The sequence below is a fragment of the Hyla sarda genome, chromosome 4 (assembly GCF_029499605.1).
Source record: "Hyla sarda isolate aHylSar1 chromosome 4, aHylSar1.hap1, whole genome shotgun sequence".
NCBI lineage: Eukaryota > Metazoa > Chordata > Amphibia > Anura > Hylidae > Hyla > Hyla sarda.
This window is the reverse complement of record NC_079192.1, coordinates 255,573,909-255,592,193: the sequence shown is the minus strand read 5'-3', so window position 1 is coordinate 255,592,193 and position 18,285 is coordinate 255,573,909. Positions and strand designations below refer to the sequence as shown.

Genomic DNA, 18,285 nt, shown 5'->3' with positions numbered 1-18,285 from the left:
GCTACCAACTCGATACTGCTGGCCTCATCCTGCCACCCCAAACATGTCCTGGATAACATTCTCTTTGGGGAATTGTATAGAGTGAAACGGAATTGTTCCAGTGACAGTAAATTTAGGGTGGCAGCATCAGAACTACATATTAGGTTTAAAAATAGAGGATACAGTGAGCATACCATTGACTTAGCTCAGGAGAAAGTCAGTGGTATCACCAGAAAGGAGTTAGTCACCTACTCTAGGAGAAAGCAACCAAGGAGAGGAGGATACAATATGGAGGGGAAGGTAGGCAAAAACAAAAATAAATGTGTGCCTAAACCTTATTTCGTAACACCATATAGTGTAAACTTTGGACAAATCAAGGGTATCATCAAAAAATACATACCAGTATTGGAATCTGATCCGATACTAAAAGAAATAGTGTCGGAGGGCATAGAAATAGTATCTAAAAAGGGCCCCTCAATAGGCTCAAAAATATCGCCCAGCTTGTTCCAGAGTAACAAATCATCTAGTAGCAAACAAAATTGGCTAAAAACTGTGGGAAATAGAAAATGTGGACACACAAGATGTCTCACGTGTGACCACATGGTGAACACTGACACGGTGACATCTTGCTCCACAGGTAACCTATACAAATTACGGGACTTCACAAATTGTAACACCAAGTCTGTCTATGTAGCCACCTGTACCATCTGCAAGATACAGTATGTAGGTTGTTCTAGCAATTCTCTAAAAATGAGGTTTAGAAAACATGTCTCTGATGCTAAAAGCAATATTACAGGTATGTCGATGTTATCCCGTCATTTTAGGGAGGCACATGGAGGAGATGTGACGGGTCTACGGGTATCTGGGGTAGAAAGGGTTATTTTGGGTCCGAGGGGGGGAGACCTTAGGAATAAGCTTTATAACAGGGAGGCATATTGGATATTCCTCCTTGGTACGAGGCATCCCCTCGGTTTAAATAAAAGACTAGACTTAGCTCTCACTTGCCCTTAAACACCAAATAGATAGTCATATTTAAATGTACTACCAACATAACTGAGAATGATACATATACATACTAATAATCAAAAATAAACAAATAATAATAAAAAATAAAAAACGAAAAATATGATACTCAAGTTACTGTTCTTGCAGATAAGTGTTTTTTACCTGGCTTTTTTCAAAATAAGTTATGAATCTATGATGCAAATGTTTACACTGTTTTTTTAGAATAATTCTATTGTAACAACAAATGTTTTGGGCGCACCCAGGTGTGAGCTTGTTCCAAAAAATTGGTGTTTCCCAATCCGATACTCCAGCGCCATGTCTTGTATGAGAACGATTTTATTATGATGTGTGTGGTCATGTGACCGCTATCTTGTGTATTTTAAGACGTTCATTGTGGTTATTTGTTACCTACGACTAAGCACTCCGGTGCGAAACGCGTCAGGCTTCTGTGTACTGCGTTATGCTGAAATAAAGTTCTGAGTTTTTACCTGCATACTACAGTTCTGTACCGGACTATCTTCTTTGCTGCTAATTGTGTGAGCCGGAGGCGGTACCGGCGTGTCCGAGCACGGACTTAGGAGCAGCTGCGGGTGTGGTGAGCGGCAATCCATTGTTGTGCATGCATATATATATATATATATATATATATATATAATATATTAAATTTGAGTAGCCGTATTAGTCCAGTGATGTAGATGCAAATAAAAAAATGTTGCAGTATCTTGTAATACCTTTTTTTTTATTGGACTAACAAAATTTTGTAAAGACAAGCTTTCGGGATTCCTCCCTTTATCAAGACCAAAGCAAATCTAAGCTCACAAGGAGAAGACACGGGTTACATCTCACAAATATGCAGGGGTTAAGACAATAGATGTGGAGAATTCACACTAAGATAGGCCATAAATTGTCTGTTTGTCTATGTTCCTATACAGGACAATTTATGACCTATCTTAGTGTGAATTCTCCACATCTATTGTCTTAACCCCTGCATATTTGTGAGATGTAACCTGTGTCTTCTGCTTGTGAGCTTAGATTTGCTTTGGACTTGATAAAGGTAGAATCCCAAAAGCTTGTCTCTACAAAATTCTGTTAGTCCAATAAAAAAAGGTATCACAAGATACTGCAATTTTTTTTTTGATTTGTGTGTGTGTGTGTATATATATATATATAAGTTTCTCATCACACCACCATATAAGGTAGCGTGCCCTCTGATCAGCTCTGGCTCTGGTTACAAAGTCTCAGAAGCTGATTGGGATTAATGCCAAGTCAGATTTCTCGCCAGAAGGGAAGAGAACCCATCTACAGACAGCTGTTTCGGGGTGCTTGTTAGGGATCGACCGATTATCGGTATGGCCGATATTATTGGCCGATAATCACGATTTTGGGCATTATCGGTATCTGCAATTATCTTGCCGATAATGCCCCGCCCCCACCGCACCACGACCGCCACCCCCTCGACCGGCCGCACCGCACCTCCGACCCACCGCACCGCGTCGCACCCCCCACCGTGATGCTAGGCGGTATACCGGTATGGATTTTTTCCCATACCGCTATACCGGTCGGACCCCTCCCCCACCCTCCGAGTGAATAAAAAAATTAAACTTACCCGTAATGGGGGTGGTCCAGGCCATCCTTCCTTCATGTAGTGTCCGGGGGCGTTCCGGGAGGAGGGTGGTCCGGTCCGGGCTGTCCTTCTCCCACGGTCTTCTTCTCCACTCCGGGCAGGCTCCGGCCTAGTACGCTGCATATACGCCGCTACGCCGTGACGTCAGGTGCGTTGCTGCGCACGGGCGTCACTGCGCAGCGACGTCTATGCAGCGTACTAGGCCGGAGCCTGCCCGGAGTGGAGAAGAGGCCCGCCGGAGAAGGACAGCCCGGACCGGACCACCCGGAACGCCCCCGGACACTACAGGAACGATGGATGGATGGCCCGGACCACCCTGACAGGTAGGGGAGAGAAGCGGGTGGTGGCGGCGGCGGCCTATGGCCCCGCAAAAGCCACTGCAGATCATTGATTTAAAGTGCCCGCTTTAAATCAATGATCTGCAGCGGTGTCGCAGGGGGTTAAATAGCCGATAACTTATACCGGAATATCGATATAAGTTATCGGCTATCGGCCCTAACCTCCACCGATTATCGGTATCGGCCCTAAAAAAACGATATCGGTCGATCCCTAGTGCTTGTCCCTTGTCAGTACAGAGCAGGGTGTTCTGGCTTGGGTGAGGATGAGAGACCTGTAGCGACTAGCTAAAAGGGACGAGTATTTTCCTCAGGGAGAGGCACTGCTTCCGGGGTAAAACGGAGATTCAAAAAAGGCCTTTAGCACTCCGCGGGCTTTCTGGATAAGAAGTATGCAAAGTAATATATATGTATGTGTATATGCTATGTGATATATATATTATATATATATATATATATATATATATATATATATATATATATATATATATATATATATCTCACATAGCATATACACATACCCTGTGCTCAGAATGCAGTTCTGCAATATGAGTAATTTTTTTTTCTGGTATATATTTATACCAGAAAAAAAAATTACTCATATTGCAGAACTGCATTCTGAGCACAGGGAAATGGGGCATAATAGAAATTAGACTTTCTTCCAGCCATATGCATTTTCCATTTCTCAGAGTTTTAGGTTGGAAGTACGTTTGAAATCAAAACAGCCGACAGATTACCATACACCAGTAACATTTGTATAAATTGTCACTGAAGGGTTACCATGTCAGCCAGGGGGTTACCCAGGCATGTTGTACCAATACTTGGTATTGGAGCTTTTTTTTTTTGTTTTGTTTTGTTTTGTCCCATTCTTTCCTCTCAAAATAGTAAATCAGTATGTTATATCTACCCTGAAATTACATGAATCATTTAAGCATAAAAAAACTGACCATTATCTTGAAACAGAACACAGCAGGTAAGACAAACAGTGCTTCCCAAAATGGTGAGTTTGAAAAATACATATTTTTTTGCAAAAAACCTACATCGACAAATAGAAAATTTAAAGGGGTACTCCGCCCCTAGACATCTTATCCCCTATCCAAAGGATAGGGGATAAGATGTCAGATCGCCGGGGTCCCGCTGCTGGGGACCCTGGGGATCGCTGCTGCAGCACCCCGCTATCATTACTTCGCAGAGCGAGATCGCTCTGCACGTAATGACAGGCAATACAGGGGCCGGAGCATCGTTGTGTCACGGCTCCGCCCCTCGTGACGTCATGGCCCGCCCCCGTCAATACAAGTCTATGGGAGGGGGCATGGCGGTCGTCACGCCTCCTGCCATAGACTTGCATTAAGAGGACGGGCCGTGATGTCATGAGGGGCGGAGCCATGACGTCACGCTGCTCCAGCCCCTGTATCGCCCGTCATTACGCACAGAGCGAACTCGCTCTGTGCAGTAATGGTGACGGGGTGATCCCCGGGGACCCCAGCAGCGGGACTGCGGCGATCTAACATCTTATCCCCTATCCTTTGGGGATAAGATGCCAGGGGCGGAGTACCCCTTTAAGCTCTATGAATGTTTTGATCAAAAACATTGCAATATATACACATTTGTTTGGTTGAGGCCTCCATTAACTTTTCTTGTAAATGATGTTGTTCACAGAGGAACTGATAGTGAGTGTCAGTGAGAAGCCAGAAAGTTCATGGGAAAGAGATTATGACAACTTTATTTTACCACTGTTAGAAGATAAGCAGCCCTGTTATATTTTATATCGGCTGGATTCTCAGAATGCCCAGGGCTATGAGTGGATCTTCATTGCCTGGTCTCCAGACTACTCTCATGTAAGTTCTTTGACCTATATAAGAATATGATTACAAAACACCTTTATCATCAATTTGAAGGAGGCATTAGTGCCGGTGTCTTTTCACACTCTTTGGTGCTCAATGTATATGACTGTGTGCGAGTATTTTTCCCTACGTTTTTTAGAGCAGCACAATTTTATTATGTTTGCTTAAACTTTATTCCTAAAAAACAGACCTTTTATTATGCAAAAGAGATATATTTTGTCCTGTTGTGATCACTATCCTTTTATTTGTTGGGGACATTTAGGTACGACAAAAGATGTTGTATGCCGCAACTAGGGCAACTGTAAAGAAGGAATTTGGTGGTGGCCACATAAGAGATGAAATTTTTGGAACAACTAAGGTAAGTGTGACTTAACCTTGTTTTTCATGTGACATACGATAATGCAGCTTATTTTTGTGTGTTCAATGAGCCCAATGGACACAGGGACCAATATAAGCGATGATTTTCTAAATGCAGCAGTGTGGAATATGTTGGTACGAGACTGTGTAAGCTGTCTGGGTATGCTGGGAGTTGAAGTTTTGCAACATCTGTAGGGTCACAGTTTGAGACCATTGCTTTACTGGATGACTAGTACAGTTTGGAGCCTTGCTGAAGCAGTAGATTAGCCACAATAATAATAATTAATAACAGATTCTGCAGCACTTTACAATTTTGGGGTACAAATAAAAGACAAGCAGAAGACATAATAATACGCACTAACTATTCAAACAGAAGGAGTGAGGGCCCTGCTCATAAGAGCTTACAGACGACGAGGAATGGGGTTGAGACAGAAGGCATAAAGTGCTTTATTGATACAAAGGTCCGGCCATATTTGATAAATAAAAAGGTTACATACATGAGAGTGAACCAGTCACTAGCTAATCTCTGAAGGTCTAAAGTACATAGAGAATAGGGGAAAACTGTCAAATACAAAGCTTTTCATAACTCCAAGACCCAGAGGTCTCAAAAGGGGCAAAGTGTTAGTAATGGAAACCAACTAGGGAATGTTATAGGCCTGCTTGAAGAGATGTGTCTTTAGGCCACGTTTAAAATTGTGGATGTTGTGGTTGAGTCTGAGGGATCGCATTCCACAGAACTGGTGCAGCACGAACAAAGTCTTGGAGACGGGAATGAGAGGTTCACAATGGAAGAACTTCTGCAAGAGTGAAGGAATGAATGGTCTTATTAACCCCTATATGAGTAAAGCGTATACCATTTTACCACGGTTATAAAGGTAATCCATATGGCATTGGGTTGTTTCATCTCTACAGCCAGACTTTATTGCTGAATGAAGGTGCAGAGAAGGCTAGGCTGGTATTCAGGCTGCTGCTAACCTAATGATTGTTAGTCATTATAGGGTATTTCTAGCCTAAGAGGTATTGTTCTCTAATGCTTCGTGGGGGGCAGATAAAAATACCTGTTATATTTTAAATGTTCATAATCTGAAAGTCAGGGATATTTTTTTTAAGTTTTATGGGGTTCTGGACTAGGGAAGGTCTCAGCTTGATAAGTGTCAGACTGCTTATCCTGCTTCATTGGCATCAGCCTTGGAGAAACCTTAGACGGGCCTGTTATGCAGCAGACTAGATAACTACCAGATGGTTGTCTGACAGACAGCTTCAGCATGAGTGGCAGGGGCATGGCCATTATCGCTCTATTTTTGCATGCCAGAAAATAGGTGGGGCTGAGCAGATAATTATATAGCTTTGTGTGCGAAGAATATATAAAGCTACATTCAGAGGTTCTGAGGATTTAATCCCCTCTGTTTCTGTATAGAGAGAATTGCCGTGAGGCAGAGCTGGCCAAAAGAAGTTAAAGTGAAGCCTCCGCCATGACTCTTATCTCCAGTCCTGGTCTGTTTTAAAGGGGTTATCCAGGAATAGAAAAACATAGCTAATTTCTTTAAAAAACAGCACCATGCAACTTGGCTCCTTTCACTTCAATGGAAGTGAGCTACAATACCACACTCAACCTAGGGACAGACATGGTGCTGTTTTTGAAAGAAATCAGCTCTGTTTTTCTTATCTTGGATAATCCCTTTAATCTATATGGTCTATGAAATGTAGCAGTGTTGTAGCGTGGGAGCCTATTGGGATTCATACTGACAGGTTTGCTTTAAAGTGTATCTGTCTCACTCACATAGTTTATAGCTGGGAGAGAACACTCTTCGCGTGAACTTCTCCCGGTTCTATCTAGTGATCGGTTGTGATGTGAAAATGCTTCATGTCTATGAAGGGGAGAATAGTGTACATTTTTTAGAAAGACAAAAATTGCTAGGAATGTACTTTTTCAGAAAACTTCATTTTCAGTCCATTTTGCAATTAAAAACCCTTTTTTGTGCAGGAGGATGTGTCACTTAGTGGGTACCATAAGTACTTGGTCTGTAGATCAGCTCCTGCTCCTCTTACTGCATCAGAAGAGGAACTGCGGCAAATAAAGCTGAAAGAGGTAAGACTTATTCTATATAATCTTTGGAATGTTAAATCTCTTGAGTAAAAAAGAATAACAAGAGATTGATTTCAGCAAATTTTTGTAACTAGGCTGTATTAAAAAAAAAAATCCTTACCTCCCTCAATCCTCCTGCAGCTTTCACCCTTTCTCCATCCCCCTTCACTTCCTGGAGCTACAGACAGCACATCACCTCAACGTTCACATCGCAATATGAGCAGCACAGTACTATAACAGATGCAAGATAATTGGGGAACCTTTACAGTAATGAGTTGTGTACAATAAAATACTTCAGATTTAGGGATCGACCGATATAGTTTTTTTAGGGCAGATACCGATACGATAATCGGTGGAGGTTAGGGCTGATAGCCGATAACTTATACCGATATTCCGGTATAAGTTATCGGCTATTTATCCCCCTGCGACACCGCTGCAGATCATTGATTTAAAGCGGGCGCTTTAAATCAATGCACTGCAGTGGCTTTTGCGGTGCCATAGGCCGCCGCCACCAACCGCTTCTCTCCCCCTGCCTGTCCGGGGGTCCTGAGACCTATCGCTGCCACCGCTCCCCCCACCGCGCCGCACCGCGCCTAGGGGTGCCTCCAGCTGTTGCAAAACCACTACTCCCAGCATGCCCGGACAGCCGTTGGCTGTCCGGGCATGCTGGGAGTTGTAGTTTTGCAACAGCTGGAGGGCCTCAACAGCTGGAGGGCCTACTGTAGGTATAGTATATTATACAGACCCCTGTCCATCCCAGAACCCTGACTTACCTTCCCAGTTGCTGCAGGGACCGTCCGGGGAGGGTGGTCCGGGCCATCCATCCTTCCTGTAGTGTCCGGCGGCATTCTGGGTGGAGGGTGAATCGGTCCGGGCTGTCCTTCTTCTCCGGGGGTCCTCTTCTCCACTCCGGGCAGGCCGGGCTTTTGCGCAGCGACGCACCTGACGTCACGGCGTAGCGGCGTCTATGCAGCGTACTAGGCCGGAGCCTGCCCGGAGTGGAGAAGAGGACCCCTGGAGAAGGACAGCCTGGACCAGTTCACCCTCCACCCGGAATGCTGCCGGACACTACAGGAAGGATGGATGGCCCGGACCACCTCCATTATGGGTAAGTTACATTTTTTTTATTGACTCGGAGGGTGGGGGAGGGGCCCGACCGGTATAGCGGTATGGGCAAAAATCCATACCGTGGGAGAAAAAAAAAACTGTATCCGGTTCATACCGGTATACCGCCCAGCACTACGGTGGGGGGGTGACGCGGGGGGGCGGTCGCGGTGCGGCAGGTCAGGGGGGCCATTATCTGCTTATCGGCAAAGTAATTGCGGATACTGTTAATGCCCAAAATCGTGATTATCGGCCGATAATATCGGCCATACCGATAATCGGTTGATCCCTACTTCAGATAAATGTATACCTCAATAACACAGGAAGGTGTAGGCACAACTGTTGTAAGTTTGGGGTAGAAGTCCCATTTTAGCTGAAGAAATTGCACAGCTATATTTGTGAATTGAAAGATTTCATGACTTAAATGTTATTTTATTGCATGCAATTTTTCAGACTCAGACCGACGTTTCGGTAGACACTAAACGCCAGACTCTTCAAGGAGTTGCATTTCCTGTAGATAGAGATGCATTCCTGGCACTGGATCAATTGAAGAATAAGAAACTTAACTATGTTCAGTTGGTGAGTAAAAATACAATTTGTTGTCTGACAGCCTTGGGGTATTGTCCACACTGAGTAAATGACATGGAAAATTTCCAAAAATTCCTCGCAGAAATCTTCTTTCTGCTTCATAGTAAAATGAAGCAGAATTGACATGTATTTAGCATAGAATTTGATGTGGAAAGTTAAAGTCTTATTGACTTCTTGCACTTTTACCTGCGGATTCTGGTGGAAAAATGGACATGTCCATTTTCTGCCAGATTTTGAATCTGCGTTGAAAATTTTCACATGGGAAAGTTGCAGAAATCTTATTAAAATAAGTGAGAGTCTGATTCTTTCAAATGGGTTAGCCCACTAACAATTTTACTTATAAAGGGGAAAAAAGATGTTGAAAAAGTAACTGCGGTAATTAAAGGTTGTCGCATCTCGCTGATTCTGTTTTTGGGCCAGCTCCTGCCTATCACAGCCACAAGAGGTGGTCGGAAAAGCCAGAAACGGCCTAATAGAGGAAGTTACTGACTATTATGGGGGTTGCACAAACAGCGTAGTCCTGTGAGATACTGTTTACGACACTTCAGGAGTTACATGAACAGCATAATTTGCGGAGCTATGCCATTTGCACAACTCCCGTTATAGTCAGCTGCTTACAGCTTTTTCGACTACCTCTTTTGGCTGCAGACAAGCAGGAACTGTCCAGAAAACTGAATCAGCAAGATGGGACAACCCCTATTGTTTAAATTAAGTTTTTGTTAAAGAGTACCTGTCATCAACAAAAACTTTTAATATGTTGTTCATAATAATTAATGAAGAGATATTGTAATATATCTTCATTAAAAAATATTAATATTTATACCAGTTTTTTCATTTTATACTTTTGGCCACTAGGGGTCACTCTTCTATGCCTGGTCTGCAGGCAGTTTCCTATGCTTTTCATAGTAAGTGTACAGCTTTTAGGACTAATGCTGAAGGGCACTGGTCCTTACACCGGAAGTTCAGTACTCCCAGCTCAGGACTCCCAGCCTGTGAGCTACAAGCCTGCACATGCCTCTCATATAACAGCCAGTCACCTCCCCCTGCCCCTCACCACATGTTATCTTATACATTGTATGACATTCATCTTAATCACTGCCTCTGCAATTGCTCCCTCAGCCCCTGGTTCTCAGCATTGACTTTTTAGTGCAGAGAGACACAGGAGAAAGAGAGACAGGCTGCCATCCCTCACCTGTACTTAGTCTGTATGCACACTGCAGAGCAGTGTTTCCCAACCTGGGTGCCTCCAGCTGTTGCAAAACTACAACTCCCAGCATGCCCGGACAGCTGTTGGCTGCCTGGGCATGCTGGGAGTTGTAGTTTTGCAACAGCTGGAGGTGCCCTGGTTGGGAAACACTGCTGCAGAGGGAGAGCAGCATACAGGAAGACTGGCAGAAGCAGAGTCCCAGCCAAGCTTCATATGACATCATGCCTGCCGGGACCCGCCTCCTTCCACCCCTCAGAAAGACAGTGCTCCTGAGCTAATGAAGAGGGATAAAAAAAAGGTATTTCCACAGCGTTTTAAACCTCAATAAACACAGGGATAGGCATAGTTAGAGAAGGGGACAGATGGGAAGGGGGATCAGGGAAAGTTTAGATAATGACAGGTACTCTTTAAACATATTTTTAAGTCATGCTATATCTAATTTAACTGTCTATATTATAAAATAATTCAGAATTCTTGTAGTTTACATTCTAGCTACTACACTTTATAATAAGCTGACACTTCCTGTTCTGTAGAAAACGTTCCAGCAGTCTCTTCCTTATCATCCCAGACAGGATTACAGTTAGACCATGTTCACACATTGGAATTTCCATTCTGGATTATGCATTGGAATTTGGCACAGAGATTCTGTTGCAGTAGAGTCCCGTTGAATTCAGTGGGATTCTGCTGCACTGTGCACATGGCGGAATTTCTGTGCCAGACGTTTCCGGCAGGAAATTCTGTTTCCCTTGTCTGCAAAAAAAATGAACACGTTCATTCTTTCTGTGGTCTCCGCTCCTAGTGCCGCCATGTTTATGGTAGCGCCCGCAGTTTGTGGAATGTCCGTAAAGTGAACATAGATTTAAAGTGATAACAGTATTTGGATAATATGGGTTCAGACCATTCACAATAGGTGATGCTCAGAGCATTCCTAGAAAAATCTTCCATATGGTCAGTTCAAACCTATTGTTCCTACCCCTTAATTCCCTGGTTGAACTTGATGGACATATATCTTTTTCCGACCGTACTAACTATGTAACTATGTAACTATGTTTATGTAGCTACTGTAAAGCAGATCTCTAAATGCTGTTACAAGCAGCTCATGCAAGATGGCCACCCCAACAATAATGTTTTTTACTGAAACAATAAAACAGGTTTCAGTACCTAGCTCTATCAGTAAAATACAGAGGTGATATGTTCCCCAGATGACATGTGACATACAGGTACATTGCTGCAGCCTGGTATCTTGCGTACATGCATGTTGTGCGTGTTTACGGTCTATGAAATGAGCGTCTAAGCTCTGCAGAGGACCCATTGGTTATGGCATCTTAAGGCTTAGGGACAGTTGCTGGTGGGCTTGGGGTGCTCATTGGACCCCTGCAGCGTGATCGCGGGGGGTCCAGTGAGTTAAAATGGTAGCCAGAGATCTTTTACCTATGCTCCTGCCGATGGATTGTCGTTTTTGTGATACAGTCTGGCAAAGCCAGGCTGTATCATAGAGCACCCATCTCCCTGTACAAATTTGTGCATCGGAGAACCAGGATTAAAGCAATGCTACTGCACATCAGCTGCTCAGACCCACCTCCTGGACACTTGAGTCTGGGAAGAAAATAATCATTTTATAAGGCCCCATTGACATTATGGTGATTCTGCTTGCAGATGTCTCCCATTGATTTCAATGGGATTCTGCTGCTTAGTTCACACGTCGTGGAACGTCTGATGAGGAATTGGATACCGCTGGAAGATTGAACATCCATCAGAGAACTTGTACATTTTACAGAAAATAGAAACAGATTAGGACAGAAAGAAAAACATTTTTTTTAATATTTTGCTCTGATCGGTAAAAGAAAATCTAGGTAATCCCTTCACTGCTTCACTGTAATGTTTGCTTATTAGTTGCACAGGTGCATGTGCTGTTCATTCAAATATACAGGATATGTCAATTATGAATGTAAAGCTTTCCTGGCACGTCTGTTTGCATATTTCAGTCAGCACTATGTTAAAGTACAGTAGTGTTTTATTCAAATGCATTTCAGCAGGTATTCAACGATCCTTCTGAACACATATGTATCTTTACAGCAAATTGATATAAAAAATGAAATCATTGTCTTGGCAAGCACTGCGTACACAGAAGTGAAAGACTTGCCAGCAAGGATTCCAACAGACGCTGCACGCTACCACTTCTTCCTTTATAAGCATTCCCATGAAGGGGATTACTTGGATTCTATAGGTACTGTATTTGCTTTTAATATAATTTACTTCCAATGCTTTTTCTTTCTGTGTAACTAAGAGAATTGTTTTCAAAGTGAAAATGAGGTTCCAGCGTTGATAACCATCCACCCTGCGAGCACCCAGCTAAAGTGCCAATCCAGAACCACAGGCAAAGTATCAATCACAGTCACAGCATTAAAGCATGCTTGAAAAAGGCAATGCTGCCAAAACATTGCACGCATGGGTGGATACAAGAAATATACGGTTTTAGGTTACTCTGGTTCTCCTCCTCTGCTGTGGCATTGATTGATACTTTGTAAGATAATGTATTCAGTAGACCAAGTGTTTACTTATCCAGCATATCATATATTGCCATAGTCGTATAGAACAATCTGGTGTCCATAAATTGAATAGTTTATGCAAATAATAGAGGTAGCTTTCAAACTACAATGACCCAGATTGTTCTACAAGGGCCATATTTTTTTTTAAGATGATCATTTGCATTCTAGAATTTAGTTTTTTACCTTTTTATGCTTCTAAATGTGTTTTAATATATTTTGCAGTGTTTATTTATTCGATGCCTGGGTATAACTGCAGTATACGAGAGCGGATGCTTTATTCCAGCTGCAAGATTCCACTATTAGATGTCATTGAAAGACAACTAATGATGGAAGTTGCCAAAAAGGTAATATTGCCTCCAGTTCTTGCATTGTTGAAAGTATTTGCATCAATTATTTTGTAAGTGCAGATTTAAGGAAATGTGGCGAGTACACATACATGGCCAACATTTTGGCCACGTTTCTAGCTTGATCTGTGTACACAGTATGGGGGAGATTATCAAATCCTGTCCAGAGGAAAAGTTGCTGAGTTGCCCATAGCAACCAATCAGATCGCTTCTTTCATTTTTTAAACTTTTCCTCTGGACGGGTTTTGATAAGTCTCCACGTAGCCGTTAACACCATTAAGACTAAATTTAAGTAGTTAATTTGTTTTCCCTTAGTCTCCTCAGCAGCACAATGTGGGGTGTCTCCGCCCCTGTGAGCTAATAGGACTGTGGAATTTTTTAATGAAAAACTAAATAAAAATCACTAAATACCTCCCATCGCCTATAAAGGCACCCTGCTCACAAAGGACAGTGAGTTAATTAAATGTAAATGAAAAAATAGGGAGGGAAGCTTGTGCTGCTGAGGAGACTAAGGGAAAACAAATGAACTACTTAAATTTATCGTATATACTCGAGTATAAGCAGAGTTTTTCAGCACGATTTTTCGTGCTGAAAACACCCCCCCTCGGCTTATACTCGAGTGAACTCTCCACCCGCTTGCTGGGAGTTGTAGTTTTGAAACCTCCGGAGGTCTGCAGGTTGAAGACCACTGCGGCCTTCGACATCATCCAGCCCCCTCTCACCCCCTTTAGTTCTGTACAGTACTCGCCTCCGCTCGGCTCTGGTCCGGTGCTGCAGGACTGTCCGGAGAGGAGGTCGTCCGGTGGGATAGTGGTTCCGGGCTGCTATCTTCACCGGGGAGGCCTCTTCTAAGCGCTTCGGGCCCGGCCCCAGAATAGTCACGTTGCCTTGACAACGACGCAGAGGTACGTTCATTGCCAACGTACTTCTGCGTCATCGTCCAGGCAACGCCTCTATTCCGGGCCCGAAGCGCGGAGAAGAGGCGCTCCCAGTGAAGATAGCAGCCCGGAACCACTATCCCACCGGACGACCTCCTCACCGGACAGCCCTGCAGCACAGGACCAGCGCCGAGCGGAGGCGAGTACTGTACAGAACTAAAGGGGGTGAGAGGGGGCTGGATGATGTCGAAGGCCGCAGTGGTCTTCAACCTGCGGACCTCCGGAGGTTTCAAAACTAAAACTCCCAGCAAGCCCGGACAGCCGATGGCTGCCCGGGCTTGCTGGGAGTTGTAGTTTTGAAACCTCTGGAGGTCAGCAGGTTGAAGACCACTGAGGGCGGATGATGACAAGAGGATGATGAAGGGGGGGTGTGGGATGATGACAAGAGGATGATGAAGGGGGGGGGATGATTACAAGGGGATGATGAAGGGGGGGGGGGGGGGTTGATGTATTTCCCACCCTAGGCTTATACTCGAGTCAATAACTTTTCCTGGGATTTTGGGTTGAAATTAGGGGTCTCGGCTTATACTCGGGTCGGCTTATACTCGAGTATATACGGTAGTCTTCCCTAGCGTCCCTCAGCAGCACAATGTGGGGATATAGCAAGAATCGCCCCTAAGGAGGGCTCTCCTGCGTTGCAGAATTTATTATTGTTCTAGCGAAATTTGTTTCGCTTGATAGGAAAGTATCAACTCTGTAATGTTTAAAAAAGGTTAGCGGAGAGCTCCATGTTGCCGACTGGTAAATGTGTTCTAATGGAACCGAGTTACGCTCTGCCCAAGAAGCAGAAACAGACCTAGTCGAATGTGCTTTAGTGAACTCTGGTGGAGTCAGACCTTTAGATGTGTAGCATAGATCTATGCATTCACAAATCCATCTAGAAATGGAAGGTTTAGATGCCTTAGCACCTTTCTTGGATCCCTGATATAAGACCAACAGGTTCTCTGACCTTCTAAATGGTTTAGTTCTCTGTAAATAAATCTTTAGACACCTTACCAAGTCCAGAGTGACAAGGTCCTTCTGAGAAGTCCCAGGCTCAGGTGAAAACTGTGGAAGAGAGATAAACCTGGTTAATGTTTAAAAAAGAAGGCACTTTTGGTAGAAAAGATGGCAAAAATCTGAGAAGGACCTTGTCAGGTAGAAAGGTAATATAGGGTTCCACTGAAGGTAAGGCCTGAAGTTCACCAACCCTTTTGGCACTAGTGACAGCTAGTAATAGGACTGTCTTAAGAGTGAGCAACCGGTTTCACAGATCTAGGACGTAATCTGGTAATAGCTTTGATGAATGATTTAACCACCGGGTCCTGGGTAAGTCTTCTTTGTAGGACAGCAGACAAGACTGCTAGTTGAACCTTAATAGAGTTTGGGGAAAGTACTCTATCAAAACCATCCTGTAAGAATTCTAAGATTGTAGGAGTGGATGGTGAAGAAGCATCGACATTCTTTGAGACACACCATGTGATGAAGATCTTTCTAATTCTGGCATAGGTCTTGTTGGTCGCCTCACTTCTAGAGTGAGATAGCATCTCGAGTATGCTGTCCGAAAACCCTCGGGCTTTCAATAAGGACCTATCAATCTCCATGCACTCAGACTGAATGTTCTGAGATTGTGGCATGTCTGAGTGCCCTGAGACACCAGGTTCTGCCTGAGGGGAAGTTTCCAGTAAACTCCTCTGCTCATCTGGATGAGGAGAGAGAACCAGGCTCTCTTGGGCCAGAAGGAAATGATGGCTATTACTGAGGCCTGGTCCCATCTGATCTTCACCAATACTCTGGGTATCATAGGAATGGGTGGAAAAATGTAGGCCAGATTGAAGTTCCATGGTAGTGTCATAGCATCTACACAAATGGGTCTGTCCTCTGGATATAGGGAACAGAACTTCTCCAATCTGTGATTGGATCTTGTGGCCATGAGATCTATCTCTTGAAGACCCCAAAGGTCTACAAGTTGAGAAAAAAATATCCTGGTTTAAGGCCCACTCTCCAGGAATTGTTAGTTCTCTGCTGAGACGATCAGCAATGATATTCTGTGTTCCTCTTATATGGACTGCAGATAACCTCAGAATCTGTGATTCTGCCCATCGAAAAATCTTTGCCACTTCTTGGAGTGCCACCGACCTTGTTCCCCCCTGCTTGTTTATATAATAAACAGCTGACATGTTGTCCGTTCTTATCTTGACAGCCTGTCCCAGAAGAAGAGGGGCGAAATTTAGGAGAGCATAGTAAATTGCTCTTTGAAGACAGAAGAAGTTCTTGCGGATTCCATTTCCCTGCTACTTTTCTGCCTAGGAGATGAGCCCCCATCCTGATCCTGAGACATCTGTTGTTAAAATCAACCAATGAGGATCTGTAAGGGACATACCGTCCCGGGGAATGGCCCACCATTTCAGGGATCTGCGGACTGCTGATGAAAGAGAGAGGAACATCTAGGGAGGAAAGTCTCCTGTCCCAGGCTTGAAGAACCTCTGCCTGAAGAGTTCATATGCCAGAGTGCCCACGGTACTGCTTCCGCTGAAGAAGAAAAGAGACCTAGAAATCTCAGTGTTCTCAGTGGTACTCTGTGAGGCACACGAAGGAATTGATATCCCCTGGATATTCTGTCCTTCCTCGCGGGAGATAGATATATCTTCTTCTCCAGGGAGTCTATACAGAAGCCTAGGAATGTTATTCTGTTGGTTGGAATTAACTGTGACTTCTGTAAGTTTATTAACCACCCGAGTTTGTGGAGAAGATCCATTGTCTTGGAGATGTGAAGATGGAGTTCTTCCTGTGACCTGGCTAATATGAGCCAATCGTCCAGGTAAGGAATGATCTTTATTCCTTGAACTCGGAGTGTCGCCATCATTGAGGACCCCACCCTTGTAAAAATAAAGGGGGCAGTCAAAATTCCGAATGGGAGAACTCTGATTTGTAGATGGTGAACGGCTCCCTTGATGGTTACAGCGATCCTTAAGAACTTTGTGTTCTTGATAGATCGGAATATGAAAATAGGCGTCCTTGAGATCTATGGACGCCATGAAGTCTCTGGGTTGTATGATTGTTTTGACAGACTATTGTTTCCATACGGAATCTTTTCTTCACTATGTACCGGTTGAGGTATCTGAGGTCTTTAATTGGCCTCCATTTCCCTCCTGGCTTGGGCACCAGAAATACTGGGGAATACACTCCTTTGCCCCTTTCTGGAAATGGGACTGGCTCCACCGCAAAATTTTGCGATGAGATCTAGAACTGCTAGTTCTAAAACTTCCTGTCTTGGAGTGCTTAGAATGGAAGAAACTAGAAACCTTCCTAGAGGAGGGGATCTGAGGGGAAGAAAGTAACCACTCCTTACAATATTTAACACCCAAGGATCTTTTATAAATTTTTCCCAAGACTGGAGAAACAATAGAAGGCGGCCTCCCACCGGTACAGTCCCCAAGTCAGAATTCTGGATCCTCTAGCTCTGAAGGAGCCCTTCCTTGCTGAGCCCGAATCTCTGCCACGGGTCGAATATCTTCCTTGCCGGGCTCTCTGGGGTGAACGGTCACGTCTGGATTGATTGTAGCGCCCACGAAAGGACCGATCCGATAAAAGTAAATGTTTACCCTTTCTATTAGAAAGTTCCTCCATTATTGTGTCTAATTCTGGCCCAAACAACTTGGTTGGACTAAACTCCAGGTTGCAGAGGATGTATTTTGAATGGGTATCCCCTCACCAGGGTCTCAGCCAGAGTGCTCTTCTGGCAGCTGATGATAACGCCATATTACGTGCAGATAATCTCATCTGCTGACCATTTACATCCTGAAGATAATCCATGGCTAGATTGACATACTTGAAAGAATGGAGGATATCCTGTCTGCTGACCCCGGAATCAATGTCATCTTGAATCTTTGACCCATATAAACATGTCCTGCATGGACGGCTCCTGATTAGGAGGTAATCTCGGACGGCAAGTAGCACACAGAGACTGGTCATAACCATCAGGAAGGGGAATTTTGCATGAAGAACATTCCAAATGCCTGCGTTTATGCGAGGTCTTTCCATGGTGGTCTCTGCGTCCACTAGACCCTTCTGATTCCATCAGGACATCTGAAATATAATCAATAAAAATTCAAATAACAAGTATGCAAAAGAGAAAGTGACCTAAAGGAAAGAGACCTACAGTCTCAGATGTAATAATCTCCTTAAGCACAACACACACAAGCACACAGTTAGCAACTGGTAGCAGAGTATGGCTCCAAGAGACTGAGCCAGCGGAAGAAGGGGGGTATATATACACCAATACCCCGCCGGTAGGCTCCGCCCACTTCCACCGGAAATACTTGCACGTTTGATAATTCTATTTA

At 44.0% G+C, this 18,285-nt stretch overlaps 1 protein-coding gene across 4 annotated transcripts in view; it reads left to right on the top strand.

Annotated features, from left to right (window-relative positions):
- TWF1 (twinfilin actin binding protein 1) overlaps nt 1-18,285 on the top strand; it is a 100,608-nt gene that overhangs the window by 79,683 nt on the left and 2,640 nt on the right. For all 4 annotated transcript variants that reach the window (XM_056573973.1, XM_056573976.1, XM_056573974.1 and 1 more), the window contains 6 exons: nt 4,603-4,781; nt 5,050-5,145; nt 7,129-7,233; nt 8,788-8,913; nt 12,206-12,356; nt 12,901-13,022. In XM_056573973.1, coding sequence (XP_056429948.1) covers nt 4,603-4,781; nt 5,050-5,145; nt 7,129-7,233; nt 8,788-8,913; nt 12,206-12,356; nt 12,901-13,022 — 779 coding nt within the window. The remainder of the gene's footprint in view (nt 1-4,602; nt 4,782-5,049; nt 5,146-7,128; nt 7,234-8,787; nt 8,914-12,205; nt 12,357-12,900; nt 13,023-18,285) is intronic.